Genomic DNA, 23,533 nt, shown 5'->3' on the forward strand with positions numbered 1-23,533 from the left:
CACCCACCAAAAAAAAAAAATCTTTGTGTGAAATAAATTATAGAACTTTAATTTGGGTACAGCATTGCATGACCACGCAATTGCCAGGTAAATTAGCGCAGTGCTGAATAGAAAAAAAATGGCCTGGTTATGAAGGGGGGGGGGGGAGCCTTCCAGAGGTCAAGTGGTTAGAGAGAGAGCCCTGACCACTTTTAAACACCTGTGGCTTGAATTAGAAAGCCGATTGCAAACCAGGTCTTCTCATTCAACATTAGTACCTGGCTCAAAAATGAAGCCCCAACAAGGGAGTGAAACGCATCAGAGGAAGGTTATGAATTGAAGAAAAGGTTGGACGGCCGAACTCTAACACCTTTATTGAAGACGGTTTAAAAATTCTTCTAGTACAAAGACATCAGAGGCACAGGATCAATAAAAAGCCTTCCACTTTCATTCTTTCACCTTATGGCATTCAGATGACAGTGGGCTTTTCCTTACCTGAGCCCGATCCAATCCAGTGATGTGCATGAGCGCAGTGGCTCCAGTTGCTGTCTCTCTCCTCATTGGACAAATTGATAGCAGCAGGAGCCATTGGCTCCCTGCTGCTGTCAGTCAAATCCTGTGACACGTGGGGGCGGGGGGCCGAGTCTCGCTGTCTGTGGTCGATGGACGCAGCAGCGGGACTCGGGAGCAAGCCCACGTGGGTGCCCCCAGGGAAAGCGGCCTTCCGTGGGGGCACTCGATGAAGAGGCATGGCCTAGTGCGTTGGCGGGGGAACCCCAGAACAAGAGGAGGATTGGGGCCGCTCTGTGCAAAACCATTGCACAGAGCAGGTAAGTATAACATGTTTGTTATTTGTAATACAAAAAAAAAAAAGGAAGGTTTACAACCACTTTAAGGGATACTTTGCCCTGAAGGGCACCTTAAAGTGTCATTAAACCCACCTCATTAAAAACTATCAATAAATGGTGCATTACTCGCTGTTCATACTCACTCAGTCAATATAGGATTAGTTTTCTTTGTTCTGCAAAAAAAAAACCTGGTTGATCCTGCTGCTCTCTATCCCTACCTCCCTGTCCATGTCCCACTGTAACTGGGGATTCTGCAGAGCAGCTGTTGTCAGCTAGTGCCCATGCTCAGTTTTCAGTGTGTTTTACAAACTGTTCATTTCTCCCTCGATCAAATCTGAGCAGCCCATGTGACTATAGAGTCACACATGTGGGCGTATACACAGTGGTAAATGACAACCCACTCCCCTCCCTCCTCCTCCTCCTCCTCCTCCATGCAAAATAAACCGCTAAATGCAATGAGGGTGGGACATTACATGTAGATTGATGGAGGCTTCACCTCCCTCTTATTCTAAGCACATACACACAAGACACCGGCCAGAGGGGCGTGGTGCAGCCTTTGACTGGCAGAAATCCACCCACACCATATTATTGCCAAAAAATAAAAGATTTGATTTCAAATATATATTTGCATGACAATTTAAAACCTTTTTATTAAAAAAGAAGTATGGGGACTGACTCTCTTTGTGGAATCATACTTGCCTAGCTGGATGCAGCATTGATCCGATGCTACATCTGTCCCCTGCCGGCTCTAATACTGAGAACCAAGCGATCAAACACCTCTGATCGCTCAGTTCTCAGAGCAGAGAGCCGGTGACTGTCAGTCACCAGCTCTCAACTCCCCAGCGCTGACTGGAGCACTGGGCTGTGGAGGTGGAGATGGTGGGAGCTGAGCCATCCCGACCCCCGGCTCAGTGACCTCAGCTGACAGCAGGCTTTAGCTGTACTTCTCCTTTTATTTAATTGTTTTTACTCTGTATTCTAAAGGCCGTTTTCTTTATTTTTTTTTTGAGCATGTATGAACAGCAGCAGAGGACTAGAAGCTCCTCATGCTTCTATTTCCCTGCAGACAGGCTGGGAAAGAGCTGAGTCATGTGACGGCTGTACATGGATTAGGAGAGAAGGCACTTAGATGTTTTATTTTAATTTAAAATAATTTCAGTGGAATCATCCATATACAGAAATAGAAGGTAAATTAAACAGTGTGTGTGTTTTAGTATCCCTTTTAAACAAAAACAGCTAAAAAAAAAAAAAAAAACTGACTGCTTTGCTGTGGTCAGCTGTTAATTTTACTCCTTCTGCCCCTAAGATCTGTTGCTGCTCTGTGACTAATGACAATTCTTTGCCTCATCTTTAGCATGGGGAACTTCATTAGCACAGCAGAGAAGGTTCGGCTCCCTGATGACTGCACCATTGGGTACATTATTGAAGGATTGCTGGAGGTGAAAATGCAGCACAGCAACCTCTTCCACTCGCACCTGGAAAATCTCCAGATACTCCCTCAGATTTCCTTACTGCAGCAGGTGAGTGTTCCTGTTCTACGCACTAATAAAAAGGGGGAGAGAGCAAGGGGGGTGGGACTTTAAGTGAGGCACGTGGTTGCAAAAGAGTAAATTGGTGAACAATTTGGGATTTTATTGATTGCCATAGGGTATAAACAAACATATCAAGTAGAAACATGTTACAATGGTGAAATGGTAATACAGTACAAATGATCATAACATGGATATCGCAAGATATAGCAGGCAATAGCTTTCCAAGGTTCACTAAAGGCAAAATATGGGTTAAACCGTAATAGATTATAATACCTGCAAGGCCTATGGCCTCATTGATCCGGAGAAGGGGTATAAGTTATAAACTTCAAGTTTGATGTAATATTTGGTCGAGACATGACATATGGCAGCTCTACGCATTTCGTGGCTGGCGGGTCACTCATCAGGAGCCAGCACATGATGGACCTATGAATAAAAATATTGGCTTAGATAGTAAAATATATGCAAAATGGGCAGTGGTGGGGTCAAAATGCACTAATGACTAAATGGGCCTCCTTCATTTTGCCTCTTCATTTGCATTTTTATTGTTAAAGGCTTATTCTAAATGTTAATTGCAACAATACAATTGTGAATAGATTGTGCTGAAAAAATAAACAAGCAAAAATTATAATTTTAATTCTATCCCCCACATCTATCCTGCTTGATAGCACATGGAGCAAAAGAGAGCTGGTACAGTCGCTAAGTTTAACAAACATACTGTGTACATATGCGGGTTTCAGGTCTGAGAGCTCTCTCATTCCAACAATGCATTCGAGTTTTCATAAATGGGCAGAATTGTCACCATTTGTGATTCCCCCGGAGACATCTGCCTGTCCTTGAAACCATGACAGTGTATTTTGCCATAGTCAGCATTCGGTACCATCTGGTACTATCTGTATTCAAATTTAAAGGAGACGTCCAGCCTAAGCGCGTTTGGCTGTACTTTTCCTATGGGTCACAGGAGTGCAGTTTGTTTTGCGATCCTGTGGACCCGTTATCGTCAGAGACTGGACTGAAGTCTGCTCTCTGCTGACGTCACAGAAATCTGTCCAGGCACTGTGTCATCACGACAATAAAGTCTGGATCCACAGCTTAGCTCTCCAGTAAGCGCGGGTGGGGGGGGCGAGAGTGATGACTGACATTCTGCAGCTCTCTGCTCGGGGAGCTGTGAGAACTGAGCCATCGGCGTTGTTCGATCGATCGGTTCTCAGTGCAGAGGCACCGGGGGACCAATGCTGCATCCACCTAGGCAAGTATGAAAATGGAAAACAAAACTTACTTCTCTTTCTTTCTCGAACATCACGGGACACAGAGCCACAGTAATTACTGATGGGTTATATAGGTATCACTGGTGATTGGACACTGGCACACCCTATCAGGAAGTTCAACCCCCTATATAATCCCTCCCCCTTGCAGGGATACCTCAGTTTTTACACCAGTGTCTTAGGTGATGGACGTGTAAAGATGTCCTGTGCTGAGCTCCAAAGGGAATATCCTAAGATCCTATACTGGGGCAAGCCAGGCGAACCGGATCCATTCAAAGTGTCTTTTCATGGCCGAATTGAATGGTACCCGGGCCTCGTGTCCGAAGAAACGAGGTTTTACCCGTAATGCTTCTCTTTTTAGAGAGCTGGACCCCGCAGATCAGAAAATGGCTTTAAACTTCCTAATTTCTGGCGAGGTGCTTTACGGTCCCAGAACTGTTGGATCCCCCTACTGATGGGGGCCCCAGTCTCTGACGGTTTTTTCAAACTGAGCCCACCGTGAGAGGTGAAGATTGGGTCTGTGTAAACAGCACCCTGCAGCTGGATAAGGTAAGAGGAGATTCCACAGAATTTTTGAGTTCTAGTGGCTTTTCTCCTTTAAGGTAAATGCATGCTATGCCTATTGTGACCACCGGGGGCTGCCAAGAGCACAAACCTGCACATGCTGACTGACTGTCTCAGGTGTTGTAATCGCTGATTATGTCCCAGCGTCTCAAGCAGGCTGCAAACAGGTAAGGTGGAAGGGGGGATTTCTCATGTTTGAATGTTCCCCCCCCAGGCTAGAGAGGGGCCACAGGGGTCTAGAAAGTGGTTATACCACCCGGGCTCTGCGGCCTAATGGCCACCATCTCTGAAGATAGCCATTCAGGCAGATCTTGTTACCAGCCTCCCTCCCCCCCCCCCCATCCCCAGCCTTTCTCCAGAAGCATGACAGGAGAGTCGGCAGTGCGGGAAGCGCTCGTTTTTTTCAAAACTCGAGGGGGGGGGGGGCGATAGAGGAGGGGGAGGGACGTCAGCACAGAGTGCTTAGACTCCCACTCAGGCCAGCTGCAGGCTATTAGAGGCACTCTGTACAGGTGCACTCAGCCTTCTGAGAGACACAGAGCTGACGGTCGCATGTAAGGTGGGACACAGGCATTCTCCTAGGCAGCATTTACTGAAGTAACACCAGACTGAGCATTGGGTAGCAAGGCTTTTAGCCAGACTACATCGCTCAGCAGGCAGTGTTCATTTGTATACCTCACACCTTGTTGCTTTGCGCTATGGGTAGAAGAGGTTCAAGCACCCCAGGAACCAGAGACACTTGGGGATCTCGTTCAGGTTCTGAGGGCCCCCTGTCGGCAGCATCCTCCCCCCCTAAAGATGGGCCAGGGACGGCTAGCCGGGGAGAGCCATCGGGGTCAGGGGCTACACCTGCCTCTGGCACTTCAGCCCCTGTATATATTACACAAGAGGTTTTTTCCTCAACCATTAATGGTCTAGAGGAAAGATTAATGGCCGTGATTACGTCTTCACTCAGTGGAAGAAAACGCACTAGGCTTTCCTCTGTTCCCCAAGACCCTCAGACAGAGGAGCTCTGGGATAAAGGAGATGAATCCCTTTCAGAGGATCGGGATGGGACGGATTATTCCTCTTCGGGGGAATCAGGTGGAGAGGGACCCTCTGTGACTTCCCAAGAGGAGAAAATCTTAGTGCAGATCCTCACTGGATTGGTCCGCTCCACATTTAAGTTGCCCATACCTGAAACTGCTAAGGAATCCTCTTCTGCTTTGGGGTCACTGAAACCTTTCCAAGCAGCACATGCTTTTCCTGTTCATACTTTACTTGAAAAGCTCATTTATTCTGAGTGGGATCACCCAGACAAACGTTTTTTTCCGCCGAGAAAGTTTTCAATACTTTATCCGATGGAAGAAAAGTTTATTAAAATGTGGGGAATACCGGCTATTGATGCCGCCATTTCCTCCGTAAATAATAGCCTGACTTGTCCTGTAGACAATGCTCAGATGCTCAGGGATCCTGTAGATAAAAAGATGGAATCCCTATTGAAGGATGTTTTCTTCTTAGCAGGATCAGTGGCCCAACCTGCAGTAGCAGCGATTGGAGTCTGTCAATACTTAAGAGACCATGTTAAGCAGGTCATCAAAGTATTACCTGAACAGCAGGCCCAGGGGTTTGCTAACCTTCCAGCGGCCTTATGCTTTGTGGTTGACACCATTAGAGATTCTATCGTGCGAACCTCCCGTCTTTCACTGGGGTTGGTGCATATATGTAGAATCCTATGGTTGAAAAATTGGTCAGCCGAAGCACCATGTAAGAAGCTACTGGCTAGGTTTCCATTTCGTGGTGCAAGGTTGTTTGGAGAGGACTTGGATAACTATATCAAGAGAATCTCTTGTGGGAAAAGCACTCTCTTACCTGTCAAGAAGAAGAGTAAGCGTCCCTCTTTCAAACTGACTCTTTCCCCAGCGCCGGGGGCTTCAGCCTCCAGGCAGTCTCGACGGCCACCTCCATCGGGGTCCAGAGACAAGAGTCAACCCCAGGGACAAAAGAAGTCCTGGGGAAAGAAGCCTACTAGGCAAAACACTAAGACCTCTGCATAAGGGGGCGCCCCCGCTCACTCGAGTGGGGGGAAGACTGCGACAGTTCTCAGAGCTCTGGCACGAGGACTTCCAGGACAGATGGGTAATCTCCACGGTAACCTTAGGGTACAAGCTGGAGTTTCAGGAATTCCCTTCTCCTCGGTTCCTCAGATCAAAGGTTCCCAGAGACCCAGAGAAGAAGCAGTCGCTCCTTCTAGCGTTAGAGCGACTTTTGTCGCAGGAGGTCATTATGATAGTTCCCGCAAAGGACCAGGGATTGGGCTTCTATTCCAACCTTTTTACGGTCCAAAAGCCAAATGGGGATGTCAGGCCCATTTTGGACTTAAGGGATCTGAACCGATTCCTAAGGATTCAATCCTTCCACATGGAATCAATTCGAACAGTAGTTCCCACCCTGCAGGGAGGAGAATTTCTGGCATCAATAGACATCAGAGATGCATATCTGCATGTGCCCATTTTTCCTGCTCATCAGAAGTTTCTGCGCTTCGAGGTAGGAGGGCGCCATTTCCAGTTTGTGGCTCTGCCTTTCGGGATAGCCACTGCACCTCGAGTGTTCACAAAGATCTTGGCTCCTCCTCTGGCCAGATTAAGGGCTCAGGGTATAGCTGTCATAGCATACCTAGACGACCTGCTCTTGATAGACCGGTCGGTAGCCTCTTTGAGTGGAAACTTGAGGACCACGGTCAGGTATCTAGAACACCTGGGTTGGATCCTCAACTTAGAAAAGTCTTTCCTAAAACCAGTAAGAAGACTGGAGTATTTAGGTCTGATTATAGATACAAACCAGGAGAAAGTATTTCTACCCCAGGCAAAGATCACTGCTTTGAGAGAGCTGATTCTGACAGTAAGGACCAAGAAGGGTCCCTCAGTCCGCCTTTGTATGAGGCTACTAGGGAAGATGGTGTCTTCATTCGAAGCAGTTCCCTATGCTCAGTTTCACTCAAGAATGCTGCAACACAGTATTCTGTCGACCTGGAACAAGAAGGTTCAGGCATTAGACTTTCCGATGCACCTGTCGCATGCGGTGCGTCAGAGCCTCAATTGGTGGCTAATACCCGAAAACCTGCAGAAGGGGAAATCCTTTCTACCGGTTACCTGGACGGTGGTAACAACAGATGCCAGTCTGTCAGGTTGGGGAGCAGTTCTGGAACAGGCTGCGGTCCAAGGGGTATGGTCCAAGACAGAGAGGACCTTACCCATCAACATTCTGGAGATCCGGGCGATACATCTAGCTCTAAAGGCCTGGACTATCAGGCTACAGGGTTGTCCGGTCAGGATCCAGTCCGACAATGCCACAGCAGTGGCTTATGTCAATCATCAGGGAGGCACCCGGAGCCGAGCTGCTCAAAAAGAGGTGAACCAGATCTTAGTCTGGGCAGAGATGCATGTGCCATGCATATCGGCAGTTTTCATCCCGGGAATAGAGAATTGGCAGGCGGACTATCTAAGTTGCCAGCAGTTACTTCCAGGGGAATGGTCGACGTCTTTTGGGCCATATGCCAAAGATGGGGGGTTCCAGATGTAGATCTCTTTGCATCCCGATTCAACAAAAAGATAGACAGATTTGTGGCAAGGACAAAAGATCCTCTTGCATGCGGGACGGATGCGTTGATGATTCCGTGGCATCGGTTCTCACTGATTTACGCATTCCCGCCTATTCTGCTACTACCACGACTCCTTCGCAGGATCAGGCAGGAAAGGAAGTCGGTACTTCTGGTGGCCCCCGCTTGGCCCAGAAGGACTTGGTATGCAGAAATAGTAAGGATGACGGTAGGTTCCCCGTGGACACTACCTGGAACGCCCAGACCTGTTATCTCAAGGTCCAGTGTTCCATCCTGCCTTACAAACGCTAAATTTGACGGTTTGGCTATTGAGACCCACGTTCTGAAGAGTCGTGGGCTCTCAGGTCCTGTCATATCTACCTTGATTAATGCAAGGAAGCCAGCTTCCAGGATGATTTATCATAGAGTCTGGAAGGCTTATATAACCTGGTGTGAATCCAGAGGTTGGCATCCCAGGAAATATGTCATAGGTAGAATCCTTGATTTTCTACAGATGGGATTAGAGATGAAGCTGGCCTTGAGTACCATCAAGGGCCAGGTCTCTGCTTTATCAGTATTATTTCAGCGGCCACTTGCTTCGCATTCTTTGGTCCGAAACTTTATGCAGGGGGTGATGCGTCTTAATCCTCCGGTTAAAGCGCCCCTAAACCCCTGGGACTTGAATTTGGTCCTGGCTGTGTTACAGAAACGGCCTTTTGAACCAATAAGTCAGATTCCTTTGGTCTTGTTGACAAGGAAATTAATTTTTCTGGTGGCCATCTCTTCTGCTAGAAGAGTATCAGAGTTAGCATCTCTTTCCTGTAAGGAGCCTTATTTGATTGTACACAAGGATAGAGTGGTACTACGCCCTCATCCTAGTTTTTTACCGAAGGTGGTTTCTGATTTTCATTTAAACCAAGACATTGTTCTACCTTCCTTTTTTCCAGATCCCTGTTCCCCGGAAGAGAGATCTCTACATTCGTTGGATGTAGTAAGAGCAGTTAAGGCCTATCTAGGGGCTACTGCTCAGATCCGCAAGACGGATGTTTTGTTTGTGCTGCCAGAGGGTCCCAATAGAGGACAGGCAGCGTCAAAAGCTACCATTTCTAAATGGATTCGACAGTTGATCATTCAAGCTTATGGTTTGAAACAGAAGATTCCTCCGTTTCAGATCAGGGCACATTCCACAAGGGCTATTGGTGCTTCTTGGGCAGTGCATCACCGGGCCTCTATGGCTCAAATCTGCAAGGCCGCAACCTGGTCTTCAGTTCATACATTCACCAGATTCTATCAGGTGGATGTGAGAAGGCATGAGGATATCGCCTTTGGGCGTAGTGTGCTGCAGGCAGCGGTACAAGGTCCTCAGGTCTGATTGCACCCTACTTGGTCGTGGTTCCCCCCCCCCTCAGGTAGCATTGCTCTGGGACATCCCATCAGTAATTATTGTGGCTCTGTGTCCCGTGATGTTCGAGAAAGAAAATAGGATTTTTTAAAACAGCTTACCTGTAAAATCCTTTTCTTTCGAAGGACATCACGGGACACAGAGGTCCCGCCCCTCTTCTAATACACTATATTGCTTGGCTACAAAACTGAGGTATCCCTGCAAGGTGGAGGGATTATATAGGGGGTTGAACTTCCTGATAGGGTGTGCCAGTGTCCAATCACCAGTGATACCTATATAACCCATCAGTAATTACTGTGGCTCTGTGTCCCGTGATGTCCTTCGAAAGAAAAGGATTTTACAGGTAAGCTGTTTTAAAAAATCCTATTTTTTAGCTCCTTCCCGCCCTTGGGTCTCTTTTTAACTGGGCTATTACTCCCACGGGGCAGAAAGGTCTGCTTAATCATTTGGCTACTGTCATTGGCTGTCACATGAACGGGAGCCAGTTCCCGATCATTTAGTGTAGACTGAGCTTTGAACAGCTCGATCTCTGTGCTGGGAGCGCACTCTTGGCACAGAAACCTATGCATACGTGTGGGCATTGAAGCCCACCCTTTTTGCTGCCGTACATATGCATTACGTGGGCGGCAAGAGGTAAAATGTCCTTTTTTACTAAACACAATGCTGGCAGTGGGTTTGTAGGTTAACCAACATATCTGGAAATGATAGTGTTATTGTATTCACACCTCGAGAAAAATCATCAGGGGATTTTTACCTTTGTGAATTGTAGCTGAGATTCCAGAATACTTGCTTTTTGGATGCTTGTGGCTTAATATATTCTCCTTTTCTGCTACCAAGGTAACCCTCAGCTATGGTGGCCCCGAAAACAGAAGAAATGTTGTGCGAATTCCTGGAGCCTTCAGCTTAGAGCAGGACCCAACAAAGTAAGTCAAATCCTGTCCAACAAAGCAGGTTCAGAAATCTGCTCAACTCCTCCCCCCCCCCCTTTTTTTTTTTTGTTTCCCTAAGGCTGCTTTCACACTCGGGAGGGTGGTAACAGTAAAATGCTGCTAGTTTTAGCAGCGCTTTATCGTCGTCTTAGCAGTGCTATTAGTGTGAGCACCTTTCTGTCCAGGAGTGCTGTGAGCCCAGGCTGGGTTGATGAAACAACCCCAGAGGTTGTGTCTCTGACACCCTAGGTTCATGGGAAATGGGTTGGATGACACTGGGTATTGCTCAACCTGGAAGTAGGATCTTGCTACAGGGCCAATGATCTTGCCCTTGCCTAGGTGTAACAGACTATTTTTCGTTTTTTTTTTTTTTTTTTTTTTTTTTTTTTTTTTTAAATATTTATTTATTTTTGTGCATGTAACACACAAGTGGGGGTGGGGGAGACTAAAGAATAAGTGTAGTTGGCAATTTAATATCAGTCTGCATTTAAAATTGACATTTACAACTGTGAGATTTACTTTCATCAAATACAATTGACTAGTGTTTTGCTAGTGCTAGGTATAACCTGCAAAATGAGTCCACAGTTCATAGTCCTATAACAGCAGTTATGGAAAAGGAAAACTGGATCTTGGGACACCTTGCTGCACCAGTGGGACACCGGAAACTGAAAACAGATAGATAAAAGAGAGAGAGCTCACAGGCTCCTGGTTGCAGTATACTTTTAATAATTAAATAAAAACATGTAAAATGCACTCACAAGATCAGGCTTGTGTAAAACATTGCATCCATTCAATCATTATCCTACCACTGGTGTAAACCTCTTGCGCTGACCCACATTGTCGAAAGCAATGCCGGCGGCTTTGGCTAAAGCATACAATGCATCTGGAAAGTATTCACAGCGCTTCACTTTTTCCACATTTTTTTTATGTTATTCTTTTTCCAAAATGGATTAAATTCATAATTTTTCCTCAAAATTCTACAAGCAATACCCCATAATGACAACGTAAAAGAAGTTTGTTTGAAATCTTTCCAATTTAAAAAAAAAAAAAATGAAAATCCCATGTACAGAAGTATTCACAGCCTTTGCTCAATACTTTGGTGAAGCACCTTTTGGCACTAATTACAGCCTCAAGTCTTTTTGAGTATGATGCTACAAGTTTGGCACACCTATTTTTGAGCAGTTTCTCCCATTCTTCTTTGCAGGACCTCTCAAGCTCCATCAGGTTGGATGTGGAGCGTCGGTACACAGACATTTTCAGATCTCTGCAGAGACGTTCAGAGTTGTCCCGTGGCAACTCCTTTATTATCTTGGCTGTGTGCTTAGAGTCGTTGTTCTGTTAGAAGATGAACCTTCTCCCCAGTCTGAGGTCCAGAGCGCTTTACAGCAGGTTTTCATTAAGGATGTCTCCGTACATTACTGCATTCATCTTTCCCTCGATCCTGACTAGTCTCCCAGTTCCTGCCGCTGAAAAACATCCCCACAGCATAAAGCTGCCATCACCATGCTTCACTGTATCTTTGTTTCATCAGACCAGAGAAATTTTGTTTCTCATGATCTGAGTACTTCAGGTGCCTTTTGGCAAACTCCAGGCGGGCTGTCATGTGCTTTTTACTGAGGAGTGGCTTCCGTCTGGCCACTCTACAATACAGGCCTGATTGGTGGAGTGCTGCAGAGATGGTTGTTCTTCTGGAAGGTTCTCCTCTCTCCAAGGAGAAATGCTGGAGCTCTGTCAGAGTGACCATCCGGTTCTTGGTCACCTCCTTGACTAAGACTCTTCTCCTCTGATCGCTCAGTTTGGCCATTCGGCCTGCTCTAGAAAGAGTCCTGGTGGTTCCAAACTTCTCTCATTTATGGATGATGGAGGCCACTGTGCTCATTGGGATCTTCAATGCTGCAGAAAATGTTCTGTGCCTCCATACAATCCTGTCTGAGGTCTACAGACAATTCCTTGGACTTCATGGCTTGGTTTCCGCTTTTGACATGCTGTTAACTGTGGGACCTTATATAGACAAGTGTGCGCCTTTCCAAATCATGTCCAATCAACTGAATTTAACACAGGTGGACTCCAATCATATATATTTGAAATGTAACGTCGCTGATCTGAAAAAGTTCTAGTGCAATATTACCACTAAAACAGTGTCTCTACCATGTATACAAAACTTATAACTAAAAAACTATAAAACTATGAAGTGCAACGTATCAATAGGTCAATATATAGTGCAAAATATCAAAACTCCAGAACATAGGTTTCTTACAATAGTCCCCAGAGTCCACTTCAATTTATCATATAAATTCCATGTGCATATTGTGCACCAATTCACATCCATGCTCTATAAGAGGACTTTTCATCACTTTATGTGCCACCACCACCACCACCTTCTAAAATGGGCACTCACCAGAACCTAGAAAAACTTGTGCCTTTGGTTTATATTTGGATAACAACTCCACTTTCCTGGCGTTCCTTCAACTAGGTTGCCTCTAGTTACTCCTCATGTCTCCATGCCAATCTTGGTATCTCATAAGAAGTAAACCTCCATCATTGTGCAACATGCTTGTATAAAATGTATTTTAACCGATAAGATAACATCCAAAATGTATAAAATGTGCACTCACAATTAAAGTGCTTTTAGACCGGCACGGAGTCTTTCCAGCAGTGTGTTTTGGAGTATACCCTGTTTCCCTGAAAATAAGACCTAGCGTGATTGTCGGTGATGGCTGCAATATAAGCCCTACCCCCCAAATAAGCCCTACCCTGTTTCCCCGAAAATAAGCCCTACCCTGAAAATAAGACCTGCAAGGACTTATTTGGGGGGTAGGGCTTATATTGCAGCCATCACCGACAATCACGCTAGGTCTTATTTTCGGGGAAACTGGGTAGCTCCGCCACTTTGTTTCCCGGGATCGGCATGCGTTCCAAGCATCAATCTGGTACGGCTTTCAGACAGGAACGTCGGTTACATAGAAGCCTCTATGCGTTTTGCATACATACATGCGTCATCAGGAAGCATGTACATATTCGAAACACGTGCACGGATGTGAATTGGTGCACAATATGCACATGGAATTTATATAATAAATTGAAGTGGACTCTGGGGACTATTGTAAAAAACCTATGTTCTGGAGTTTTGATATTTTGCACTTGATATTTTGCACTTGATATTTTGCACTTGATAATTTGCACCATATATTGACCTATTGATACGTCACACTTTATAGTTTTTTTAGTTATAAGGTTTGTATACATGGTACAGACACCGTTTTAGTGGTAATATTGCACTAGCACTTTTTTGGATCAGTGAACATTTCAAATATATATTTCTTTCCTAATCTATGGTATATGACTTTTTTAACTGCAGCAGATCATATCCTATATTTTATTATCACCATTTTTGATCAATTTTTGCGCCGGTGACACAATTTCCCATTTTTGGATTCCAGTCATGTTGTAGAAACCTCTCAAGGATGATTAGTGGAAACAGGATGCACCTGAGCTCAATTTTGAGTGTCATGGCAAAGGCTGTGAATACTTATGTACATGGGATTGTTATTTTGTTTTTTATTTTTAATAAATTTGCAAATATTTCAAACAAATTTCTTTCACATTGTCATTATGGGTTATTGTTTGTAGAGTTTTTGAAGAAAATAATGATTTTAATCCATTTTGGAATAAGAATGTAACATAACAAAATGTGGAAAAAGTGAATCGCTGTGAATACTTTCCGGAAGCTCTGTAACACTCACTCCTCCCAACTGACAAGCCGTTAAGCTCACAGCGAGGCAGCCACCTTACAAGCTGGGTCCATGCACGGCGCTTCCTGAGAGGGAGGATAGGCAGTGAATTGGATGCTCTAACAACACGTATCGGAGATTGACTTTCATTCAGCTGGAAAGTACAGAATGAAGTGTAATTGTAGCGCCGTTGTGTGATGCTTTATGCTTTCCTGTTGTGTGGATGATGTGCTAATTTTCTTTTTTCTTGCAGGTTTAAAACCATTCATTGTCTGCTTTATCCAGAGACGAGCTGGTGTCCGCAGAAGAAGCATCTGTCTCTCTTGACATAAGTTCAATCGCACATCTAGATCTGACATCTTCCAATTTTTTGTTTCTGTGAAACAATATATAAAGGCACATGGTGTCTAAAAGCATAACCTGTCCTCACCAACCAATTACCAGGAAGGGCAGCAGAGGAGGTAGAGATTGTGTATTTTTGGAAGTGTCAAATTGAAAGTATAACTAAAGCCAAGATGTTTTTGTTTTTTTTTGGTGGGGAACGCTCGTTGACAAAGGTCACCAGGACAAATAGAGTGGATGAATCTGACAACCGGGGACAAAGACTGCAATAAAAACATGACAGATATCCTAATTCCACTTTATCAAAATCTAAAAAGCAAAAAAAGTTTTGTCTGTAGATTTAATTTAAGGTTTGCCTGCTTCCTTGGCACTACAGCAGAGTTTGGTTGTCCATGAGTTGGCATCAGCATTTTTCAGCATCTCCGGACACCAATGTAGCAAAACTTGTTCACAACTCTACCTCCATTAACGTTCCTTTAGATAAAGGGTGGAGCTTAGTGATATGGTCAGGGCAGCTGCAGCTGCCCCGGGCCCAGTCATTGTTGTGGGGCCCAAAGCAGCTGCCCCTTGAGCCTACACTGCCTGAAAATAGTTGACAAGTGGATTTGGGAGGGCCCAAGAAAATGTTTGCCCAGGGTCCAATGAATATTAGACGGCCCTGGATATGGCTTATATGAGTGGGCTGGACTTAATTGGTAAGAGACATGGGGTTCAAAACCCTCTTTCGAAAATTCACTAAAACCATCTTGGCTTAAAGGGTCACTGAAGGCAAAATTTATATATATATTTTTTTTTTTAGATAAAGTGGAGAGAGATAAGAACTCTTGTCAGGTTTTTATTGCTGTCTTCGCTTTAGGGAGATTTACCCTCTAAGTGTCATGTTTGTCATTGAAAGAAAATCCCAAATTTTGGGTTGACCTCAGAATACGAATAGAAGGGACATGTGGGGACATTAGTTCTGTTGACACCCCAGGATTCCCTCACTTTGGAGGGATTTTCTCTCACTTCTTGTTTTGGCTATGCGACAGGAAGTGAAATTTCCCCAGTGAGATACAGATGAAAAAATAAACAACAAACTGATGGAGGTTATAACCCTCCTTTTACTCTAAAATGGGGGAAAAAAAGTTTTGCCTTTAGTGACACTTGAAAGAAATAGATCAATGTCTACAGTCTCTACCACCTTTTCCAGCATATTGTTTTCATTTGTGCTACAGATACTCTCTTTGATATATCCAGATCGATGTCTTACTTCTGCAGTAACTGCAACACTTTTTTTATATTGGATTACTGCCAATATACTTAGCAGGTGGTGATAACAATAGATTTTATCTACAGCAGCACCTACAGGTGAAACCCAGTATTGCAGAATGACCTCTGTGAGCATTATTACAGAGGTTGGACACGGGGCATATTGTAAACAGCATACAGTAAATGCGAATGCCATACATGCACGTTTTCTGTCTCTGAAGGTAAAGGGGTGCCCATTTATTATTTACACCACATCACATTCCATAATCTGTATTAATGCTGGTGTGAATTCTTAATTTAGACTGAGGCAGGGCATTGGAACATCAATTTGTAATGTGAAAACACTTTGGGGTTGATTTACTAAAACTAGAGAGTGCAAAATCTGATCTGGTGCAGCTGTGCATGGGAGCCAATCTGATTCTAACATCAGCTCAGCTTGTTCAATCAAAGTGGTTGTTAAGGCAGAATTTTTTTTTTTTTTTTTTAATCCTTCTGTGTTCAGCAGCCCCTCTAATACTTACCTGACCCCTCTCTCGATTCAGTGATGTCCACGAGTACCTCGGCCATCTGGGACTCTCCCTTTTAATTGCGCCATTGTCAAAGTCAGCCAATGTGGAGAGAGGGGGCAGGGCCAAACCACAGCTTCATGTCTGAGTGGATACACGGAGCTGCAGCTTCTATCCCTTTTGAAGAAAAGTGACGCAACGCGTCGGGTGGAGCTTGTGACGTCATTTCCAGTGTCCCGTGCATCAGAATTAGTGGTGAGGAGGCGAGGAGCTCATAATTTGGATACATTACTTACAGTTATACAAGATGTGGAAAGTGTGAGTGCACAATCCTTATGTTTTAATCGTTTTAAATGGTAATGCGCAATTAATTTTTCTTATATATTTTGAGCAATATTGGAGAAATCGTTCTTCATAAGAGAGCGTGTGTTGTTCACTATAGGAGCTGGTGTTCCTGATTATCGAGGATTTTCCTACACTTTATAACAAGGCTTGAATAGGGCGGGGGGGTCTTTGTTTGTTTGAGGCGAGTGGCCGATTTACTTAAAGGTGGCATGGTGATTGCACATCTATATTTCAAGCACAAATTGGATTTACACTTATAAGTGAGAGGGATACCTGCTCACTTCAGAATCATCACTATTTTTGGTTTTTTTTCTGGCATGTTTTGAACTCCTATAGTGTGTTTTTAATTTGTTGCAATTTATTCATTCCAGTTGAGGATTTTGATTAATGCTTTACAGTTTCATATTGAGTAAGTGCACCATTATTTTGTATAATTTAGCTTGGTTTGGGAGCCCCCATAGCAAGCTGCTTGCTGTGGGGGCACTCAACAGGAGGGAGGGGCCAGGAGTGCTGAAGAGGGACCCTAGAAGAGGAGGATCTGGGCGGCTCTGTGCAAAACCATTACACAGAGCAGGTAAGTGTAACATGTTTGTTATTTAATATAGAAAAAAAAACAAAAAAAAAGAAAAAAGAAGACTTTAGTATCACTTTAAGCTTTGACAAAAAAAAAAAAAACCTGGAACCTGATTGGTTTCTATGCAGAGCTGCACCAGATTTTATACACTCCCGTTTTAGTAAATCAACCCCTTTTTATATTGCCCATAAATGCTCTGATGTGTGTATGCATGCATCTCAATGGTATGTGCTCTGATAATGTGTGCTGCAATGGTGCCTTTTAAGCTCTTAAGTGAATTAAAGGCTTAGCACGCACACACGCACACACACACGCACACACACATAATTTTTTTTTTTTATTAAATTTTAGCTTGATCAAGTAACCCCATTTAGTACCCCTTTCTCTGGAATCTTACAGCCATCTCTAAGTGCTGGAGCAGGCCCATAGGGGCCATCAGTTGCAGGATGGCCTAACCAGCAGGGTCAGGAAACACTCCGCTTCCTGTGAGCGCTGACCTCTTTTGGCAAGTCCGCCCACCTCTTCTGCCAACCACTCTTACACCAAAGCCATGACCTGCTGCTCTCCTCCAGTGCTTCCCTCCCCATGTCTTTCTCTTTCCCTCCATGCAGTTACATCATGGGGAATGTAGTTCTCCTCTACAGTACAAAGTATAGTCACATGGATGCTACAGGAAGCCCAGTGATTGGGGGTGCACCTTTTGAAATTAAAGGATAAGTTCACCTTTCGTAACCTGTTACACCCATATTAAAGGGGTTGTAAACCCTCATAGTTTTTTTCACCTTTAATGCATTCTATGCCCGCCTCACTCATTCACAATCCTCTGTGAATAGAAAACTACAAGGTCCAGCAGCCTTTGTGGCTGTCGGCTTGTAGTTTTCATTGAAGTACCATGGCGCTGTGGTAGTTCATTCTCTCTTCATCAGCATGTATCGGCTTGCTCGTACGAGCAAGCCGATACAGTGATAGATCTGCAGGAGACCTGCATGGCACTAGCAATCTGCTGATTGCTGGTGCAATGCTTTACAGGCTCCTGCAACAGAAAATAATAAATGCACTTTTTTTTTTTTTTTTTTACTGGGGGGGGGGGACTTCTCCCTTTAACGGCAGAGTAGAGGCAGATTCACCACAGTCAGAGGGAGGTAAGTAAGGGCTAGCAAAATAAAAATGGCTGCAGTACAAAAGAGGATACCAAAGGCTTCAATTCCTTTTGAAAAATCTAAGTTACGCTACAAAAAAAGGTGAACTAAGCCTTTAAATGTGCCCTTCCCAAATAGCACATGCTTTGGCAGACACAAGGATTCCTCTCTTTGTGGAGTTGCAGACTTGAATTATTTGGCATGACGTCTTTCATTCGCCTGAAGGAACTATGCCTGCCAGAGCGTAAGATATCAAGGTGTGTCTTTTTTAGTCCTTCCGCCCCTAGCCATAAAGGATTTGTGTCTGGATATTCTAATCCCAAAGCTGGATATAGATGTGGCTATGTGATATAGCAATCAGATTAGATGTTCTGCTAATCCTAAAGCAATGCAATTGAAAACATAAGATGTTGGCATCAATTGACTATGGCGTTAGAATTACCCAAATCAAACATGGCAGAAAAAAATCTGATCGCTTTTGACAATATGACTGAAGTTTTTTGTTTTTTTTTTTTTTTTTTATTTCTGATTTGATCTTTTTCCCATTTCATGCTCCATTGAGACCAATGCTTGAGAGATTCCTCATAGGATAATGGCATATCAGGACGTAGGGCATCTCCACAGTGCTATGTATTTTAACATGTTTTTCATACTTGAAGTGTTTTTTTTTTTTTTTTTTTTTTTTTTTTTTTAGTATATTTCATTCATTGGGGTGCATCCTATGTGTATTTTTGCTTTCTGCAAAAGAAATACTGTGCAGCAAAAGTGTGTTTTGTGACACATAGCAGTGCAAACCAGGCTTAGACTCGGTTCACCCCTGTGCGATGATCCTGCAAATCCACTGCAGTTCCCGCATCACACCTGACTCGCAAGGCAGTTCACACTGTCGTATGTGAACTGCTGGGAGTGTCAATACAATCTTAATGACACCCCCATTTCAGCACGCATATCGCACTGCAAACTGACAGTTCGGACATGAATCGGATCGTATGAGTGTAAACACCCATGCGATCCGATTCTGGTGCGGACTAAAAAAAGGGTCCTGTGCGAGTTTGGTCCGAATGCGATACAAATTCAGCCATACTATCTGTATGGCTGAAATTGCATCGCACGGACATCGCATGTGATTTGCAGTGCGGTGTGAATCGAGCCTTAAAGAGAGCTTGCCACAAAGCAAATCGCATGCAGGATTTAGTTCTGATGGAGGCAGTCATTCGTTGATGCGTGCAACATGTTTGTGGCTGAGTGTGCACACTGAATCACTGCCTTTGGACTTGAGAGCTGAGCGTGCACACTGGGTTACTGCCTTGAACTTGAGAGCTCAGCGTGCACACTGGGTTACTGCCTTGGACTTGAGAGCTCAGCGTGCACACTGGGTTACTGCCTTGGACTTGAGAGCTCAGCGTGCACACTGGGTTACTGCCTTGGACTTGAGAGCTGAGCGTGCACACTGGGTCACTGCCTTGGACTTGAGAGCTGAGCGTGCACACTGGGTTACTGCCTTGGACTTGAGAGCTGAGCGTGCACACTGGGTCACTGCCTTGGACTTGAGAGCTGAGCGTGCACACTGAGTCACTGCCTTGGACTTGAGAGCTCAGCGTGCACACTGGGTTACTGCCTTGGACTTGAGAGCTCAGCGTGCACACTGGGTTACTGCCTTGGACTTGAGAGCTGAGCGTGCACACTGGGTCACTGCCTTGGACTTGAGAGCTGAGCGTGCACACTGAGTCACTGCCTTGGACTTGAGAGCTGAGCGTGCACACTGGGTTACTGCCTTGGACTTGAGAGCTGAGCGTGCACACTGAGTTACTGCCTCTGGACTTGAGAGCTGAGTGTGCACACTGAGTCACTGCCTTGGACTTGAGAGCTGACGTGCACACTGGGTCACTGCCTTGAAGTTGGCACACAGCATGAGTACCAGAATTCCTTCTTCTATCAGAACCTAACCATACACACATGTGTTTTGCATCATGTTGGTGTCTCTTTAAGCTGAATATTTTATTTATGCTTTTCATTAAAAAAAAATAAAAAAAGGGGGGAAATCCTTTTAACAAATAAAATTCTCTCATACAGGTACTAGATGTAAATACAACCACAAGGTACTGAAAATCCATGGATTGGATTCTGTGCTTTCATTGTGTGCCCCCACTTAGACATACGCACCTTCTATTGGCTTTCTCACTACCCTCTTGCCCTGCATAACCTGCAAGTCATTCTTGGGTTGGTGTTCAGCCACTTACTGGTACACTGTGACATGGAGAGAGTCGCATGTTCTCCATAACTGGTTTTACCGGGTAATTCTCTGCACTCTGGGTGCAATTTGATAAACCTATATGGGCCTGGCACAGGTCCACTTTAAGCTGTGTTCATGATTGCCATTCCCCACATTCCAGATGATCCCCCTCTGTCATTTTGTGTAATGTTGTAATATAATGCCTATATATTCCTACTATCTTCTCCATATATGGACAGTGACATGCCAGATTATAATTTATTTAAGTTGCACAAATATTCGTGAAATGATCTGTACAGCTATTATTGTTCAATGTAAATAAAGTTTGATTTTTTTATCCACTTCTCAGTGTCTGACTTTAAAGGAGCAACCCCCAAGTATCAAGGAAAACCATCCAGCAAAATGTTAGACCAGCTGAGTCCTCGGTTTAAACCGGCTAAATACATATCAGGTGCATCAGAATAAGATGTTTAGTGTCCTATAGCTTTTTTTCTTTCTAAAGCAGCCACAGCATAAGTAGAAAAGCATTTCCCCTGCCAGCAGCTGCAGAATGGGAACGTTTCTCTTTGTATGGACGCAGTGGTCTCTCTGCAGGGGTCTCACACGTCCCCTAATGAGTTGGTGCTATAGTTCTGCAATCAGCAAAGCTCATGCTCCTTGCCAATTTGAAAAACTCTACCTTTCCCAGCAAAAGGTGTGTTGGACCTCTGCAGAGAAACCACTGCTTCCATAAAAAAGAGAAATGTTCCCCTTCTGCATCATGCTGATAGGGAGGAAACTAAATAGAAGACATGGAAACACCTTTTCTTTGAATATACCTACAGTGTTTTTAGTGGATTTTTAACTAAAAGTTCAGTTGGGCTTTAAAGGCCATTAAATACCACCAAAAGAAAGCTCTGTTTGTGTGAAAAAAAAAAAAGGACACAAATTTCATACAGGTACAATGTTGCATGAGTAATTGTCATTCAAAATATGAGAGCGCTGAAATCTGAAAATTGGTCTGGTTAGGAAGGGGGTTTATGTGCCCAGTCGGCAAGTGGTTAAAACGGGCACATCTAAGTATGCAGGCATCCAGGGTAAAGCTGTCTACATAGACCATCCTCCGCACCGTCGGCTCTCACAGCTGTCAGTCTGCAATTGTGACCTTGAAGACTACCCTGCAGTAGAGCGATTTGAAAGCGAGGCTTGAAGCGCTCGTGGAGCGCAGCGTGGAAGGGATGACGTCCATGGCGGTTCGGAGGACGGCCTATGTCAGTGGTTCTCAACTCCAGTCCTCAGGACCCACTAACAGGCCAGATTTTAAGTATTACCTTGGGGAGATACAGACTAGAATACTGCAATCACTGAGCAGCAAATGATATCACCTGTGATGTATTTCAGTTATCTTGCAAACCTGGCCTGTTAGGCTCGATTCACACCTATGCATGTTGCTTTTGAGCGTTTTTGGAGGTTTTTTTTTTCATGCTTGCCACGTTTTTGAGCAGCGTTTTTGCGGCGTTTTTGCCGCGATTTGCGTTTTGCGTTTTTTTTTTTTTTACAGTTTTTTTTTTTACAGTCTAAAAAAAAATTTTTTAAAAATTAAAAAAAAAAAAACGCATCAAAAACGCTGCAAAAATGGTGCACTTGCGTTTTTGATGCTTGTCCATTGAATTCTATTACATGCAAAACGCTGCATTTTGCATGAAAAAAAGTCCCTGACCCTTTCCAAAAATGCAGAGAAACAAAAAGGCATTGATGTGAACATGTTCCATAGGAACCCATGTTAAAAAATTCCCGTGCATTTCTGCAAAATGCAAAATGCATCAAAAAACGCGCTAGTGTGAATGGAGCCTTAGTGGGCCCTGAGGACAGGAGTTGAGAACCACTGGCCTATGTGGACAGCTTTCCCCCGGATGCCTGCATACTTAGATGTGCTTCTTTTAATCATCAACCATGTGAGTTGCTCAATGTTGTACCTTCATTAAATGTAACCATATTGCTACACTTAGAGGCTCCTCTGCTCTCTTTTTTTTTTTTTTTTTTTTTTTTTTTTATATACTCAGTTGTGACTTGACGCTACTTGTATATCAAGACAGCGCTTGTTTATAAATTCAAATTCTAATAAAAAATGTTGCTTGTCTTGCAAAACACTCTCAGACCAAGTTACTCTCAATCCAAGGTTTTACTGTATATTCTTTATACAAGTCTCTGATTAGTTTATATTTGAATTGGTGGATTTTTACTTTTTATTGTTAGGTTTACTTATGTATTGGGGTAGCACTGACCTCCCATCCACTCCCCTCTTTTTTTACTTTTTTTTTTTTTTGGCAAGTCACACCGCTGAGTCAGGCTCTCATAAAGCTTACTTATCTCCAGGACAATTGATTGGTAATGTCCTATTCTAATTGGCTGCTGGTGCCGGCATAAACCAATCAGCAGCTGGCTTGGTAATTAACCACTTCAGCCCCGGAAGGATTTACCCCCTTAATGACCAGACCATTTTTTGCGATACAGCACTGCGTCGCTTTAACTGACAATTGCGCGGTCGTGCGACGCTGTACCCAAACAAAATTGACGTCCCTTTTCCTCTTTTGGTATTTGATCACCTCTGCGGTTTTTATTTTTTGCGCTATAAACAAAAAAAGAGCGACAATTAAAAAAAAAAAAAAAAAGAAAAAAGATGTGAAACAAATTATATTATATTAAAAAAAAGATGTGAAACAAATTTATATTATATTAAATTATATATATAAATTTATATTAAATATTTTTGTTACCAAATATTATTTTTGGTAACAAAAATCCCAATAAGCGTATATTGATTGGTTTGCGCAAACGTTATAGCATCTAAAAAATAGGGGATAGATTTAGGGACTTTTTATTGTTTTTACTGGTAATGGTGGCGATCTGTAATTTTTTTTTTTTTTTTTTTTACTGCGACAATGCGTCGGCCAAATCTGACCCTAAGCGACACTTTTTTGGGACCAGTGATACCAATGCAGTGATCAGTGCTAAAAAAAAAATTGCACTGATCAACTGGTATAAATGACACTGGTAGGGAAGAGGTTAACACTAGGGGGCGATCAAAGGGTTAAGTGTGTTTTAACTGTGTGGGGGATGGGCTCACTGGGACAACACAGATCGCTGTTCCTGATTACTAGGAACAGCCGATCTCAGTGTTGTCCCCTGTCAGAGCGGGGATCTGCCTTGTTTACATAGGCAGATCCCCTGTTCTGCATCTCGGTACCACGAACGTGGGTGGCTGGCGGACATCGAGTCCGCGGGACCCATGCACGCGCTCCCCCTGGCGTGCAGCGGGTGCCCACAGAATCTCATGCACGAA

At 44.0% G+C, this 23,533-nt stretch overlaps 1 protein-coding gene across 2 annotated transcripts in view; it reads left to right on the forward strand.

Moving 5' to 3' along the window:
• Positions 1–20,555, forward strand: part of RFNG (RFNG O-fucosylpeptide 3-beta-N-acetylglucosaminyltransferase) — a 33,545-nt gene extending 12,990 nt beyond the window's left edge. For both annotated transcript variants that reach the window (XM_073606716.1, XM_073606718.1), the window contains exons 7-9: positions 2,182–2,347; positions 10,002–10,087; positions 14,078–20,555. In XM_073606716.1, coding sequence (XP_073462817.1) covers positions 2,182–2,347; positions 10,002–10,087; positions 14,078–14,156 — 331 coding nt within the window. In that variant the 3' untranslated portion in view covers positions 14,157–20,555. The remainder of the gene's footprint in view (positions 1–2,181; positions 2,348–10,001; positions 10,088–14,077) is intronic.
• Positions 20,556–23,533: the final 2,978 nt, after the last annotated feature.

This window comes from Aquarana catesbeiana, linkage group LG12 (assembly GCF_042186555.1).
Source record: "Aquarana catesbeiana isolate 2022-GZ linkage group LG12, ASM4218655v1, whole genome shotgun sequence".
In the NCBI taxonomy this organism is placed as follows: Eukaryota; Metazoa; Chordata; class Amphibia; order Anura; family Ranidae; genus Aquarana; species Aquarana catesbeiana.